The 16,837-nt window shown below is 37.1% G+C and overlaps 1 protein-coding gene across 5 annotated transcripts in view; it reads right to left on the bottom strand.

The window, feature by feature from the left end:
• dlk2 (delta-like 2 homolog (Drosophila)) overlaps positions 1–16,837 on the bottom strand; it is a 42,259-nt gene that overhangs the window by 10,255 nt on the left and 15,167 nt on the right. For 3 of the 5 annotated variants that reach the window (XM_056760488.1, XM_056760486.1, XM_056760485.1), the window contains exons 2-5: positions 15,620–15,702; positions 8,141–8,237; positions 7,062–7,192; positions 6,839–6,983 (exon numbers count right to left, since the gene is read on the bottom strand). In XM_056760488.1, coding sequence (XP_056616466.1) covers positions 6,839–6,983; positions 7,062–7,192; positions 8,141–8,237; positions 15,620–15,689 — 443 coding nt within the window. In that variant the 5' untranslated portion in view covers positions 15,690–15,702. Of the gene's footprint in view, positions 1–6,838; positions 6,984–7,061; positions 8,252–15,619; positions 15,703–16,004; positions 16,507–16,837 lie in introns of those variants that run through there. The other 2 variants (XM_056760487.1, XM_056760489.1) reach the window with 2 other exon arrangements.

Here is a 16,837-nt window from a genome sequence, read left to right as displayed (position 1 = left end):
CACAACAGTTGACGGACCGTCTTTTCCGTTAAATGTAGGCTACTGAATTAACTGCTCACACATGGTCTTTTATGTGCTGTTTACATCTGAACCGTATAATGTTAAAGGCCGCTGTCGTATAATGTAAAATACCTTTTCCGGATCCAATGTGATTGTACGGAAGGCGCCATATTCCTAAACTGTGAATCGAGGCATTTCATTTAAGGCTATATCCGAACTGAAACATCTTTACAACAAATTATTATTCCTTTTGAGTAACAAACTGAGAACAAATGTATTTTTCTTTGTCATTGCAGATGCAGTCAAAATGTGAAACAGCAAGGCCACCGACCACATCATAGTCAAAGCCATGGGAGACGACACATGCCCCTGGGCGATCTGGCGGCAGCGGGCAGTGTGCAAACAAAAGTGTTCTTATTACATTTTGTTATTCAAATGTTTCGATCATTTGTATGTTATGTAACTGACAATAAATGTTTTGTAGTACTTTTAGTCAGTTGTCTTATTTTGAGATATATAATATAATATTGAATACATAAAAATGATTTTAGGCTTAAAATGAAGTTAAATTCAAGTCTGGAAAAAGACAAAACTTTTTATAGACGTCTTTCAACAACCCGAAAAAGACGTCTTCTCAAAGACCGGAAAACGACGTCTTATCAACGACGCGAAAAAGACGTCGTTTCACCTTTCACTTTTCAACCACATTTCGACGTTGCACTGTCTGGGGGCTGACGCGTGCAAATTAAACTTAAACTGTAGTAACTACTGGTCCACCCGTTTAAAGAACTGCTCCCGTCCATAGTACCACATTTGTTCTTGGTCTTATTATTAGTGTATTTTACTATCGTTACATATCACTGTCGTTGCCGAATTATTTATAACTTTATATTTTAAACCTATATTCATTGAAACGTAACGCCGCTAGCATATTAGCGTGTTAGCTTGTCTTCTGTTTACATTGTGGAATATCATCTCCCCCTATTTGTCTTGTGTGCTAACTGTTTCTCTTTTTAAGTGTATATACTAAGACTCATCAAGCAACCTTGGTAAGTTAGGATTGCACTTCATACCCGGTGAGTTATGGCTTCTATTCCTATTGTTGTTACTTGCACCTCATGTCATATGTTTAGTTTAGCCTTCTCTGTCAGCGGCGAGGGTTTTACATGTGATAAATGCAGGGAAGTAGTTAGGCTGACGGAGAAGATTTTAGAATTAGAGTCTCGCATCCAATCTTTATTTGAGGATAGTAAGAGTGTAAGAACCGTAGAAAACACTTCGGATGCGAGCAATGTTAGCGCACACAGCTCGGTTCCGGTTGAAAATCCCCTGCAGCTGGGAAACTTTGTGACGGTGAGACGGCATAGTCGCAAAACAAAACATCACTCAACCGTTCCGATTAAAGTCTCGAACAGGTTTGCCCCGCTCAGTGACGCACCGACTGAGAAACCTGCTGAAAGTGCCCTAGTGATCGGTGATTCTATTGTCCGGAACGTTAACATAGAGACACCAGCCACCATAGTCAAATGTTTACCGGGAGCCAGAGCGCCTGACATCAAGTCAAACTTAAATGTGCTGGCTAAGGCTAATCGTAAATACAGTAAGATTGTTATTCATGTCGGCACAAATGATGTTAGACTCCGTCAATCGGAGATCACTAAAGATAATATTAAAGAGGTGTGTGAGCTCGCAAAAACGATGTCAGACACTGTAATATTCTCTGGCCCCCTTACTGCTTACCGTGGTGATGAGATTTATAGCAGATTATCATCACTAAATGGCTGGTTGTCTGAGTGGTGCCTGCAGAATAATATAGATTTTATAAATAACTGGCAGAGTTTTGAGGGCAGACCTGACCTGTTGAAACGAGATGGTCTCCATCCCTCCTGGGATGGGGTTTCCCTCCTCTCTAGAAATTTGGCACACAGTCTTAATAATGCTAAAGTCTGACTACCTAGGGCCCAGGTCAGGAAGGAGACAGAATGGCTTAACCAACTGTCTGCTTGCCGTCTCGCGTTACAGAATACACAAAATATACAACATGTAATAATCCCTTCTTACAAACAACATAAAATAGAGACTGTGTCTGTCTCCCGGATTAGCAAACATAAGATATTGCGTAAACCTCTTGAAAGTAATTTAATAAACGTTAAACAAATCAAACATGAACAAAATACAGATAATCAGCTGTTACGACTCGGATTGCTTAATATTAGATCTCTCTCAAATAAAGCACTTTTTGTTAACGATTTGATAACCGATCATAAAATAGACATGCTTTGTTTGACAGAAACATGGCTAAAGCCAGATGATTTTATTACTCTAAATGAATCCGTTCCCCATGATTATTACTATAAACACGAGCCTCGTCTAAAAGGTAGAGGGGGAGGTGTCGCTGCACTTTACAAGAATTCTTTTATTACCTCTCAGAAGTCTAATTTTAAGTACAGTTCTTTCGAAGTCATGGTACTTCACGTTTCGACACCTAATACTAAGGACAAAACATTTTTAAAATTTATTCTAGCTATTGTATATAGGCCTCCAGGGCACCACACAGATTTTATTAAAGATTTTGGTGGGTTCTTATCAGAACTAGTACTGGCCGCAGATAGAGTCCTTGTCGTCGGTGACTTTAATATCCATGTAGACAATGATACAGATGCCTTGGGACTGGCTTTCAAAGACACTCTTAACTCCATGGGCGTTAGTCAACATGTGTCAGGACCCACTCACCTTCGTAATCATACTTTAGATTTAATACTTTCTTATGGTATAAATGTGGACGATGTTAAAATCGTTCAGCAGAGTGAAGATATTTCGGATCATTATCTGATATTATGTTTGCTTCAATGGCCTACGGCTGCAAATCAAACTCCTTGTTACAAATATGGTAGAACGATTACTTCAACTACCAAAGATGCGTTTCTCGATAATCTGCCTGAATTGTCTAAAATATCCAGCATGAGTAATAACGTTGACGATTTTGACACTACTATTGAAAATTTTAACTCTACTTTCTCGGAAATATTAGACACAGTTGCTCCCCTGCGTTTAAAGAAAATTAAAAATAGCAGCCCAACACCGTGGTATAATGAACACACTCAGACTCTAAAAAAAGCATCCCGTAAAATGGAGCGCAACTTTAAGAAAACGAATTTAGAGGTATTTCGTATAGCATGGAAGGATAGTACTCGAAATTACAGGAATGCAATAAAAACGTCTAGATCCGCCTACTTTTCAACACTAATAGAGGAAAACCATCACAACCCTAGGTTCTTATTTAACACCGTGGCTAAATTAACAAAAAATAAGTCGTCATCGACGTCAGATTCTGATTATCAGCATAACAGTGATGAATTTATGAACTACTTCACAAGTAAAATCCAAGATATAAGAGAAAAAATTATAACAATGCAACCTGTAGTGAAATCCGCTGAACAAACTAACTACAGCACCCCTAAGGAGAAATTGCAATTATTTTCTACAGTAGATCACGATGAACTGTCTAAAACCATTAAATCATCTAAATCATCAACATGCATGCTAGACCCTATACCTACAAAACTACTGAAAGAAATGCTCCCCGAAATTATAGATCCTCTTCTTAGTATTATTAACTCATCTCTGACATTAGGACATGTGCCTAAAGCATTTAAGGTGGCTGTTATAAGGCCTCTTTTAAAAAAACCCAAACTCGACCCTAAAGAACTAGGGAATTACAGGCCTATATCGAATTTACCTTTTATATCTAAAGTTCTGGAAAAAGTAGTTTCAACTCAATTATGCTCCTTCCTCCAAAGGAATGACATTAATGATGAATTCCAGTCTGGATTTCGAGCATGTCACAGTACAGAGACTGCTTTGATCAGAGTTACAAATGATCTGCTTTTAGCGTCTGACCGTGGCTGTATTTCGTTATTGGTGCTGCTAGACCTCAGTGCTGCATTTGACACCATTGACCACAGCATACTTCTACATAGACTCGAAAATTACGTTGGCATTAACGGAATAGCATTGAAATGGTTTAAGTCTTATTTATCCGACCGTTTTCAATTTGTAGCAATAAACAATGAGGTGTCCCGCAAATCACAAGTCCAGTACGGTGTACCACAGGGCTCAGTCTTGGGACCCCTGCTCTTCGCATTATACATGCTACCTCTAGGAGATATAATAAAGCGACACGGAATTAGCTTTCACTGTTATGCTGATGATACTCAACTTTATATTTCCTCGATGCCTCATGAAACCCAGCAGTTTCATCGAATAAAGGATTGCATAGTTGACTTAAAAATGTGGATGAGTAACAATTTTTTACTACTAAACTCGGACAAAACAGAAGTGTTACTTACTGGACCGAAAACTGCTATGCGTAACAACCAAGAATGCTGCTTAACGATTGACGGATGCTCCATAAAATCCTCGTCATCAGCTAAGAATCTTGGCGTTGTATTTGACAGTACTCTCTCATTTGAAAGCCATGTCGCAAACACCTGTAAAATTGCATTTTTCCATCTTAAGAATATATCTAAATTACGTCATATGCTGTCACTGTCAGATGCAGAGAAATTAATTCATGCATTCATGACATCAAGACTAGATTACTGTAATGCACTTCTAGGTGGTTGCCCTGCGGGCCTATTACAAAAACTGCAACTGGTTCAAAACGCGGCAGCTCGAGTTCTTACACGTACAAAAAAGTATGAGCATATAACCCCGGTTCTGTCAACCTTGCACTGGTTACCTATAAAGCATCGCATTAACTTTAAGATCTTGCTTATTACCTATAAAGCCCTACATGGTCTAGCGCCGCAGTATTTGAATGAACTTCTATTGTATTACAGACCACCACGTACATTACGCTCTAAGGGGTCCTGTCAGTTGGTAATACCTAGAATTTCAAAATCAAGTGCAGGTGGTAGATCCTTTTCTTATCTAGCGCCTAAACTTTGGAATATTCTTCCCTGCACGGTCCGGGAGGCAGACACACTCTGTCAGTTTAAATCTAGACTAAAGACTCATCTTTTTAATCTTGCATACACTACACCTCCATAATATTAATCCTCAGAGGATTTAGGCTGCATTATTTAGATCAACCGGAACCAGGAACACATCAAACAACAAATGATGTACTTGTTGCATCAAAGAGTGCAGAACAGTACTCTACTCTCAGCCAGTCTTGTCTCTTTGTTCCAAGGTTACCGCAGGATGCAGTTCATGCCCAGACCTGATGGCAGAGCTGAGAATGGGAAGCGGTGACCTGACAAGTGCTAAGAGGATAGAGCTGGATAAAGGACGCGACAACTTTGTTTTTTTCTACAACATTTCAAATGCTATTAGATTGTTAATGATAATCTTTAATTTTTATATTTTTATTAAGCCTTGTTGTGCAAGCACTGATGAGCTTGTGCAGAGGCAGCAGCTTTTGCCAGAGGGGAACTGGAATCCCCTGGTTGGGCCTGGGTTCCCCTGAGGTTTTTTTTCTCGATGGGAGTTTTGGGTTCCTCACCACCGTTTGCATATTGTTTTGCACTATCTGCCTGGCCGGGGGGGCTGCTTTAGAATTCATACTTGTATTAAATGTGTCTCATGTACAGCTGCTTTGTAACAATGAAAATTGTAAAAAGCGCTATATAAATAAAGTTGAGTTGAGTTGAGTTGAGTACCAGAGTTTCCGACTGCTACGGTCTTTTATCCCAAAAATCGAATCCCGCACCGCAAAATACTGTATCGGACCTCAAGATTCATATGAGATTGGCAGAAACTGCGTGTGTTACCTCTTTCATGTCATTAATTTTGGGCAATTCCACTGTTGTGGGTGCAGGGGCGTAGTTTATGGGGGGGAAAGGGGGGAGGGTAACCCCCCAATATTCAAATCCATCAGTTACAACCCCTCCAATATTTCAACATGAAAATCACAGTAGATCAAATGAAAAATATGTAGAATTACTTTATTTTATGACAATAATTTTGTTCCTAATCAAATATGAGTTTGTCATAATAAATTAGACCAAAAATACTCCTCCTCCATTGAACCGATTGGTAACGCCCAACCAATGAGTCGCACTTTCACCAAAACAACCCGAGTGTTGTTTGAATAGGAGAGCACACGGGTAATTTAACGTACGCCAAAAATGAAGAGAAGCGCTGCACAGCGGACTATATTTAACTGCTGGTCAGAGAGGGATGCAAAATAAAATAAAGCATGTACTGAGAATGAGGTATGAGAATATTGTGTAATAATAGCTAAGTAAACACCATATATGTTAGCTAGCTAATCCATTGAAATGTATTTAGCTATAACTATCAGTATAACAAGTTACCAAAGCAGCCATCTGTTTTGGTAGTTCATTTTTCAATAGTGTCTGTAAATATCTATGACAAAAGCATTCACATTGATGTTTGTTTTCTTCCTAAAATAATCTGACTTTTGAACGAATTGGATGAATGAATAATTTAAGTGGCTCACTCCTTAAAATAGTGAATCGCTGCGGCGCTTTCAATACTTAATTTCTTTCTTTTTATAATCTCTTCTATGTTAGAATTTATGTCAGTTTAACATACATTCTAAATCATTACATCTTAAAGACATCTTCTAACAGGAAACGTCCTATAGACGTATTGCAGATGAGCAAACACTCTAAAAAAATACGTCTTCCAGATGTAAACACACACATCAAATAGACGTCTCCATGATGTTCTTGTGCTATCTGGGACGTTCAACCCCCCCAATGTTCAAACCAAATCTACGCCCTTGTGTGGGTGTGACATTTTAAATCAAAACTTGAAATATGCATTCTTAGAGAATATTAGCATTAGGAAAGTATCAATGAAAACTCACTTTGTCTTTTGGCAAGGTCCCGTTCTCAATTCACAGTCCCGTCCATGAAAACCTTCAGGACAGAAGCACTGATATTCCCCCGAGTCATTCATAACACAGGTGGCTCCGTTCTTACAGGGCTCCTCTCTGGAACACACATATATATCTGCAGGGACAAAACGGAGCTGTCAGGTCAAACAGTGTGTCGTGATAAAATCATTTCGACTCATGAATAATAAATCACCTTTGTCACAGAATCGCCCCGTCCACCCATCGATGCAGGTGCACTGCCAGGGCTGATGACAGGTGCCGTGGACACATCCGGGCATTTGCACACAGTCATCACAACGCGGTCCACCCCAACCCGGGTCACACCTGACGCACATCACCAGCCCACAGTCAAATCAAATACTTTTATCAAGATACTCTGCAGTTTTTGACATGCAGATTGACCTACTACATTTGCCAAAATGTGCAGTATACATGCTGTCCCACATTGCATAGTTATTCAACTGGACATTAAAAATGTATGCTTTGCTTTTTATTTGTCAACATATACATTCATATACAGAAATACGTTGTATTAAAATGTCAGAGACTAAATATGTTTTAAACTGGATGCCCCTGACATTAAAAGAAGTTAGATTTTGGAAAGTAATCTTACTGCCATGTAGCATACTGTTGCTTGAAGCATTTATCATGGAAATTCCATTAAAAAATATTATTAAATAAGTGCTATATAGCATACAATATTGTATATACTATTTATTCCCAATGTACCCAATGATTTATTCTGGATTAGTTCAAAGATGCTTTAAAGGAGTGTTTTTCCCCAAAAACGACAATTCTGACATCATTTACAGAAAAGACGCATGAAATTCACATGTGCACAAAACACATGTGATCACACGTGAAATGTGTGTTTTTGGAACACTGTGTGAATCCATTGTAAATTTGCATGTGAAACCCATGTGATCACATGTAAAAACCACATGTGGAACTTGTGATGTCTCTTCATTTTTTTCACACCGTTTTTCACATGTCACCACATGCTGCACATGTGATCCAATGGGTTTAACATGGGAACGTACATGGAACTCACACAAAAATATTTGAAAAACATGCATTTCACGTAGATATGATCATGTCTAAAAAGTGAAATTCGTGTCTTTTCTGTAAGGATGTATTTGACTCTTTCTTGTGAAACACAAAAGAAAATATTTTGAGAAATCAGTGGTTTTGTGTCCATACAATAGTAGTCAATTGGGGCCAATGTTGTTTGGGCACCAACGTTCTTCAAAATATTTGAAAGGAACCGCTCACCTGCATCCGCTGTTTTCAGCACATTTTCCGTGGCCAACTTCACACGTGCAGTTACTGACTGAAGGTGCTAGAGATGTTTCTACATAGGGTAATGTAGCTGTATAGAGAAATCTGCATTTAATGTAATATACTGACCTTATCCCTACTAAAAACAACAGCTTTTTTATACAGTATTGAGTACTTCAGAGATGCATATTTTTGTATGCAAACCCCCGAAGCCAGTTAGCATTTTAAGACTTTCGGTTCCTTCGGCCCAAAGTCTTTGGGTTTTTTTAATGAGTTTTTGGTAAATTGCCTGAATTAGGGTCCGTGGTATCAAAACCTCTAAATATTTTCAAGTTTTATTCTATGACATAAAACACACCAATTATAACCCGATTTTGATTTTTTAAAGCCTTGTTGTGTCTCAAAAATGGCGGTTTCTAACGAGTTGCTAAATGGGACTACTTCCTTTGGTGGTGATGTTAGACGTCATTGCGAATATAAAGCTCACAAATAATGCCACATGGACACAAATCTCTTAAAACGTAGATGTAGATTTATTCACAGAGTAATTACTTACCAGGGAACACATTTTTAATAAAGTTTGAAAGAGTTGTTAAAGGGTGACGTTGATATGGAGCGACCTTAAGTGTAGTCTGTTTATAGCATCGTGTTAGCTTTTTACTTCTGCCGATTGAATTTCGGCTTCAGAGGTAACAAATGTTGAGTCAATTTGTAAAGATTATCTTGATAGACAAAACATGAAAACATCATAAGCCTTTGTTAATCACGGAGCCTATTTTTTGCGATCTTCCAAAAGTCTATTGGAAAAATGCAGAAGCTTTCGGTTGAGGGAACCAGCAGCCCGGGTTAGCCTACAAAAATGTGTAAACTCTGAGTAACTGAATTATGTCCAGATCCCTTAAAATAAAAACAGCACTAACAAAAAACATAAAACAGTATTGATTTCATGTTTTAGACTTTCCTTGGTCCAAAAATGGTAAAAGAGACACATCATATCTTGTCAGTTCACACTGTCAATGATAGTTCCTCTTTAAATGAGAGTAAATGAGTCCTTTACATAACTGTCTCCTTAAGAGCTTTCTTGAAGTCTTTAAGTGTTTGTCAACAGCTTATGTAGCATGTTGACTAGTGAACAACAGACAGCAAACTGCTAAGGCGTTGTGATTTTGCCTATAGGAAAAGCTACTTAATTTTGTCACAGAGACACAAACTAATAATTCTCATAATTTTCCCTTGTGCTTCTGTATTTGTGCTGTTTATTGTAACTGTGAAATGCATGTAAAAACAACTAAGGTAAATCTTCAGGTTAGATTAAAAAAATAATCTCTTGATCATATTTCAAGAATTTTCTACACTATTATTCTCAACAGTGATTCTTATTTTTGTAATTTTACTGTATTACTAAAATCTGATGTTATTGTACTGTATTACCTGATTAATCAAAACTGTAATTAAAGAAAACATAAATGAAACAATTATACATAGTTGTTGTATCTATTGTAATTTACTCTAAATAATAATCATATTAATAATAACATTTATAATATAGTAAATATACAAATATTTCGTTGCTGTATTTTTTATTTATTTATGTACCAATCTGAATTATAAGTTATTTTTTCCCAAACCTAATGATTAAGAGGTAAAATAAAGATGAATGTATGTGTTAAGAAGCGGTTATTTTTATTTATTTATTTACATTAATCTGTATTTTACCTCTTAATCAATAGGTTTAGGAAACATAAATTAGCATTGGCTCCCCGTGACCCGAGGTAGTTCGGATAAGCTGTAGAAAATGGAATGGAATGGAAATTAGCATTGGTACATAAATAAATAAAATTAAAATACAGTAACAAATTGTTGCTGAACCTACACTTTAAAAAATAAAAACTATAATTTTACTGTTTTATTTTACAACATTTTCACTTATTTATGAAATACAGTAAAGAGTTAAATTACGGATTCAAATTTTCATGACTCGATTCATTTCAATGAACCTTTCAAAACAATTCACAAACAACTTTGTACTTTTGCTTTGAACATATTATGTGGAATTTGTGGAATTGTAATCTGAACCAGAAGCGTTTAACTTCTCTCACATGAAAAGCTTTATGATGTTTCTAAACCTTCACACAACCCCCATTTCAATGATTTAGACATCTTGGCTGTGCTTATGCAGTATTGAGTTTTGCAGCAGGGTGTGTAGATGTTTGTCCGGGTGCGTGTGTATGTGTGCTAGGGGACGTCCAGGAAGCGCGTGTGTCTGTGGTGATGGGCACGAGAGAAGCGTGTGCAGTGGGAGGAGAGGAATGTGCTCATGTCTCCGCCCGTACGAGCTTTGCCCCAACATCACAAGAATTCATCATCGCCCAGGGCCCAACCCCTACCTTTAAACTTCTAAACACAGGCCAAGAGTAAAAGCAGCCTTGTTACATCATACGCTCTATGTATAGGGACAGTATTTACACTACACTAGAATAAATATTTCAAACAGCCAGGAGGCTGCATGTATGTGAATAACGTTAAGTGTGTGAATCACGTGTGCACTCATGAGAATCCAATATTTATCATCTGACATGCTCGCTAAATCTTGTAACTATTTGTAAGAACAGCTGGTGTGTTAGACTAAACATGTGTAAGCTCCCAATCGGTGGCTGGAGCTGGAATGAGAGGTATTTTCTGTTGAATCTAGCCAACTTTAAAACATTTCTTCCTGGAAACACACAGAGCATTGAACAATGCATGAGCGGATTTATTTGCTATCCAAAGAACAGCTGAAAAGTTTTATCACCTGAAGCAATCTCAAACACAACATGCAGAGTAATCTCATAAATGCAGGCAACTGAGAAAAGCCAAAGAATGTAGTTTAAAACAGAAACAATGTTTAGAAAAAAATATGTACAACGTCATACAAAAACGATTGTCTACAAGATGTTTGTTCTGTACACAAACAGAAATGAAGGAAATGTCAATATTTGTACTTGGAAAATGTGTTTTTCTATTCTATTTCCAAAACTGAAAAGTTTGACATTGACTCTGTTAACGGCTTTGTCGGCTACATGTTGGTTGGATTTCCTTTGAAATTCCTTAGAATTTTTTTTGAAACATTTTTCAGTTTCGCTGAGATAACATGTATAATCAGGTTTTACACTACCTGTCGTGCCAAACACAAATAAATCATGAAATTTTGGTCAGTAGTGGTCATTATACACTCCTATACCATGGTCTGTTTGAATACTTGATTCGGATTGGCTGGAAGGTGTGCATTAAAAGCATTTAACGCATGGGTAGCTCCAGTCAGTGTGAATACATTTAAAATTAACTGACAAAATAATCGTTATTTTTACCTGTTTGATCTAAAAGCTTTATTTTGCCAAACTTCACACGCTTCGTGTCAGGTGGTTCTTCACCTCCACGTCATGCATTAAACTCCTTTAATGCACGGCTAGCAGTGGATTATCCCTTATTAAAAATAAAGGTGCTTCAAAAGGTTCTTCAAAGCCATAGAATAAACTTTTTGTCTAAATGGTTTCATAAAGAAACCTTATCATCCGAAGAACCTTTTCGATTTCACAAAAGCTTCTTTGTGGTGAAAAAAAAATGTTCTTCAGATTATGAAAAGGTAAGAAAGAGATGGTTCTAAAGAACCTTTGACTGAATGATTCTTTGTGGAACAAAACATTTTTATTATAAGACGCTTTTAAACACCTTTACTTTTAAAAATCTAATTTTGTATTATGTGCTTTACAACTATACAAAAGGTGCTACGAAAAGTTCTTTTAAGCGAAACCATTGAGGAATCATTTTTGGTACCACCAAGAATAATTTACTTTAAGGTTCTTAAAACAACCATCTCAAACAGTCTTTTAAAAAGATCTGTTTGTGGAAAGAAAGGTTCTTTGGATTTTAAAGGTTAATAGACCCATTCAGTAAAGCATTTTTCTTATATGGCATCATAAAGCACCTTTTATAGAGTGTAGACTACTGTTGTTTTAGAGATGTTTATCAGGAAATGTGAAAGCACTGATGATGAAGCTTTAACAGATTCACATATTAGGATCAGTACTCAACTCCAGAATGATCCCAGTGAATACATCCTATAAAAACACCACAGTGGTGTGGGTGTTTCTGCAGCAGATGATTAATTCAGCTAACGTCTGATTGGTGCAGGGTGCTGATAGACAGATGTGGTCTGCACTATTTGCCTGGCAGGGGGGGCTGCTTCAGAATTCAGAAGTTTTACATAATTAATATTGCATATAGAAATTTATAGTCCGTTTAATATTTGACCTGTGGTTCTCTCTGCTTTATGTCAAATGTACACTTTCACTGTGCGTGTGTGCGAGTGTGATTGTGTGTGTGCGTCTATGTCGATGTGTGTAAGTATGTATGCATATTGTGTGTGTGGAGCATTTGTATGTTTGTCTTTTGTGTTTTCACCTTTTTCTTTTTTTTACAGGTGTATGACTTTAGTTGTTTTACTTGTAGTCAATGTGTTTCATGTACAGCTGCTTTGTAACAATGAAAATTGTAAAAAGTGCTATATAAATAAAGTTGAGTTGAGTTGAGTTGAGTCTATGCATGTAGGCCTATATGTTTTCTTCATTCAGCACAAACCTGAGTCTTATCTACTTTAGTGGGGGTGTAAATGTGTTTATATTTTATCTAAAGCATTTGCATTATATGTATATAATTTATTCCAAACCATGCTTTTATCCCAAACAATTTACAACTACACAGCAAAAGGAACGTAACTAGCAATTTTGTCATAAATGCCAAGAAAACTATAGCCAAATGCAAAGAGAAATATATTTTTCTTTATTTTATTTCATTTTATTTAAAGTTTTAGTAAACCAAGTGCATTTGTATATGGTTGTAGATTAGTTCAACACAATCTCACGGCAATACATTACTATTTTATGAGATGGCGAATTGTACATTTTAAAATTTGTTTCGTACATTTTAATATGATTTGCTTTTGCACCAGTAACGTTAGAATTAGGGGTGAGGTTAGGGGAGGGGCTTCAGTTCACTCTTTAAAATAAAAGTGCTACAAAAGCTTCTTCACAGCTTCTTCTGAAGCACCTTTACTTTTAAGAGTAATGACGTTTTTCTAATAATCATATGTTTTTGTTGAATTCACATAGTACGTGTTGACATGAATTGACACCTTATAAAATATGGACGAATTCCTGTTTAGTCTAAATAGTCATGTGTCTATGTAATGCCTCTTAACTTGTTTAGTTTAATTGTATTTGTGTAGCTTTATTACTTGTAAATGTATGTTAATTTTATACTTTCACCCTGTTGAAGATCTCTACTGTTGGCAAAGAAATACTGATTTAAGATTAATTGTCAGATCAACATACTGAGACATCAAATATCTCTATGAGGCCACATGAAAGTAATTTGAGTCAGTTGGGCATAAAAACGCCTATATAGTCCATAGACTGTACATTTAAATTAATTTCTTTAATTTTAAGATGAAATACAACCTGAACATATTTTGTGAGATCGCTGCTGATTCGATCTGTCATGTGTTGATTCATTGTGCCTTGATTTACGCTGAAGAAGGATGTATCATATGACACAGAGGCCATAGTGATCATTTCATTTGTTAACAATGGCCGAGTTGCCAGCAGCTCACACAGACGCATTTCTGAAGGTTCAGTGGCCATGAAAGCAGTTCGACAGGTGCTGTGACCAACTCCATCCTGCAATCTCTGTGGATCACCTCTTCGGGAAATCCATGCTCCCTTTGAGAGGATTCGCTGCATGTGAAAAGCAGAGCGAGCTAAATTTATTCCTTCCATGAAACCCAATATTCTCCAGAACCCCGTAGCCGAGCTCGGATCCTTGGTGCCAGTGAAACATGCAGGTATGGGGTTTCCCTTTAACTTCAAGCCTTGACAGACCACACACTCCACAAGCTTCAGAGAGCGGCCGTGTGCATGTGTGTCTCATTTCACAGCAGGTGGGGTGAAAGAGAGGCGAGAAGGTAACTAGATCCCAGTGAGATGGAGGATCTTTCAGCCCCGATGACCACTCAAGAAAACTGCTAGAAAAACATTTTGCCAGGACAGACAAGTACAAGTCAAGAGTCGTCCCCCCTCCTCCAACCGCAGACCACTGACATTTCCTCCAGATAGCTTCGAAGCAAAGAGGCGAGGATTCTGGGCATTGACCTTTGACCCGACACACGCCTGAGACACGCAAACTCTGTGTCTTGCGGCCAACAACTGAGATGCGGATTGTTCACATTCTCTAAGCAGAAAGGAATTTCACAGCTGAATACTCGAGAGATAGATCGCCCACAAAAGACCCATCAAAGGTCTGATGCTGAGTTTTATGTAATGTGTGTTCGGCATGATTCTTTTGCCGTACAGTTGGCAGCGACTGCTTGAGGAAATGAAAAGCCTGTAAGAGTGATTATTTGATCTTAACTGCATCTGCCATTATGTTTCATGCTTGTACATACTACATAACTATTTTATTGCATTATTTAAAAATATATCTTTGTTAGTGAAGAACATATGGAGATGGGGGTATAGTGGGTTAAACCACTGACTGGTAAATCAAAGGTTGCTGGTTCGATCCCAGCAGCCACCACCAGTGTGTCCTGGAGCAAGACACTTTACTCCATGTTGCTCCAGGGGGATTGTCCCTGTAATAAGTGCATTGTAAGTCGCTTTGGATAAAAGCGTCTGGCAAATGACTAAATGTAAATGTATTCATATCAGCCGATTTATTGAATGACGTAACCATCTATAAAACAACAACAACTAGTAGCCACCTATGAGACAGAAAAATCACAGATGAGATTTCTTTATTATCTCAATTATTTCTCCTAGACATCAATTATTTTAAATGGCGAGCAAATGGTAAACGTCTCTTATGTCTTACATATTTCTCCTGTGAAAAACAGAAGGGATCTCAATGATGTCACAAACTGAGCTCAGATTTGTCAAGACTACGATCAAGTCAATGCTGTAAAAAATGGTAATTTTACATCTTTTTTTTATGTATACTGTAAAAAAACAGTAATTTAACAGACTTTTGCTGATTTTACAGGTTTACAATACAGGGTGAAAAGCTAATTAACAATAAATACTTAATTTTATGTGACAAAACTTGCATTGACCACTGTTGCCAGAAAATTACAGTTTTTACTAAATTATATTACAGTGATTATTATTGAGAAACATTTGTTATCAAATTTACCCAAATTCAGATTATTTTACAGATTTACATTCATTTTACACCTCCATGTGTTTGAAAAATTATTCTCATTTGTTAAAATTGTTATTTCTCCAGTGATTTTAAGAGAAACATCTAAGACTAGGTTGATAACTATAGTAAAATAAAGAACTCTTTTAAATATATTTAACTATAAAAGAGCAACCTCTTTGCACAAATTGCAAATATATATGTATGGTGCATGACTTTTGGTGTATTTCGGCATGAAGTATTTACCTTGAGCTTCACAGTTCTGTTTAAAGAGCGCACAGCAGCTACACAGCAGCAGAACTACACTGAGTTTCATGTTGCAGGGCAATCTGCAAAAATAAAATAAACACTTTAGCATTAAAATAAAATAACACTGCACATTTATTTATCATTTCTGTGAACAGATATGTACTCATATTGAAGCGAAATATAATGCAATAAAAAGAAAGGATGCTAGGGTGGTTGCCGCCCATGACGCCGGTAACCTCAAACATGAGTCAGAGCAGAATGAAAAAATGCTTACACACTCTCTCCAAACATCAAATAGAGTGAAACCCGACCACTGAACAGTCAACACACAATCGTTTAATAATTAAAAACACTGCGTGAATCTTTTATGGTGGACACTTACAACAAAACAACACCACTCCTGCATCAGCTTGTTTGTCTGTTTGATACACAGATACTGAGATGAGGTCTGGCCTTTTGTTTTGTCTATGACTTTTTTGTTGTTCCCGTGTGTAGGCCTGCATGTTATTCCACGTCACTTTAAAAAAGGTAGAATACTGTTTAGCATGAATACACCAGTGATGGATTATTAGGATCTTTTTTGTAACAAACCTGTGTGGGGTCGATCCCACCGGTCAAAATGATGTTACTACAGAACATTCAACGCTGATCTTAACAGCTGTTGAGACGAGATAGAGAAGGAGACAGAGAGGCTGGAAATTTCCACATATTTCACTGTAAGACTCAGATAGCCATCTAGATTGTATTAACTGCTTTTGACATCTCTCTGTACTCGCTTTATTTTTCCATTGTAGTTTAATGGAATGATTTCAGAACTGCTAATGAGAATTAATTCTTCGATTTGTGTTGAATGCGGAACCTGAGGAGAGATTCATTTCCATTCTAAGAGATTTGCATTCATTCCACAAAAGAAAGCCATCCATAGTCCTGGCTGGGAATTCAATGTCAATTATCGCTTATCTTTCTGTGGTCGGACACCTGACAGTGACAGTAAGCTACATTTATAACATGTGCTTATTTCATGGTAGTAATGTGCTATTTCTAACCGTTTTTAATTAATTTTTGTCATATCAGATGTGAAATAGGTGAGAAGTTGTCTAAGCGATTTCACACATTACCCAGCTGAGAACACACAAATAGAAACATTCGTATTACTTCTGTGGTCCAACTTTCACCCAGCATCAAAGTGTAACAAATCATCCAGCATTAAGTGCA

Source organism: Triplophysa dalaica, chromosome 11 (assembly GCF_015846415.1).
Source record: "Triplophysa dalaica isolate WHDGS20190420 chromosome 11, ASM1584641v1, whole genome shotgun sequence".
Taxonomy (NCBI): Eukaryota; Metazoa; Chordata; class Actinopteri; order Cypriniformes; family Nemacheilidae; genus Triplophysa; species Triplophysa dalaica.
Note: the sequence above shows the minus strand (reverse complement) of the source record. Positions and strands in the feature narration are given on the sequence as shown.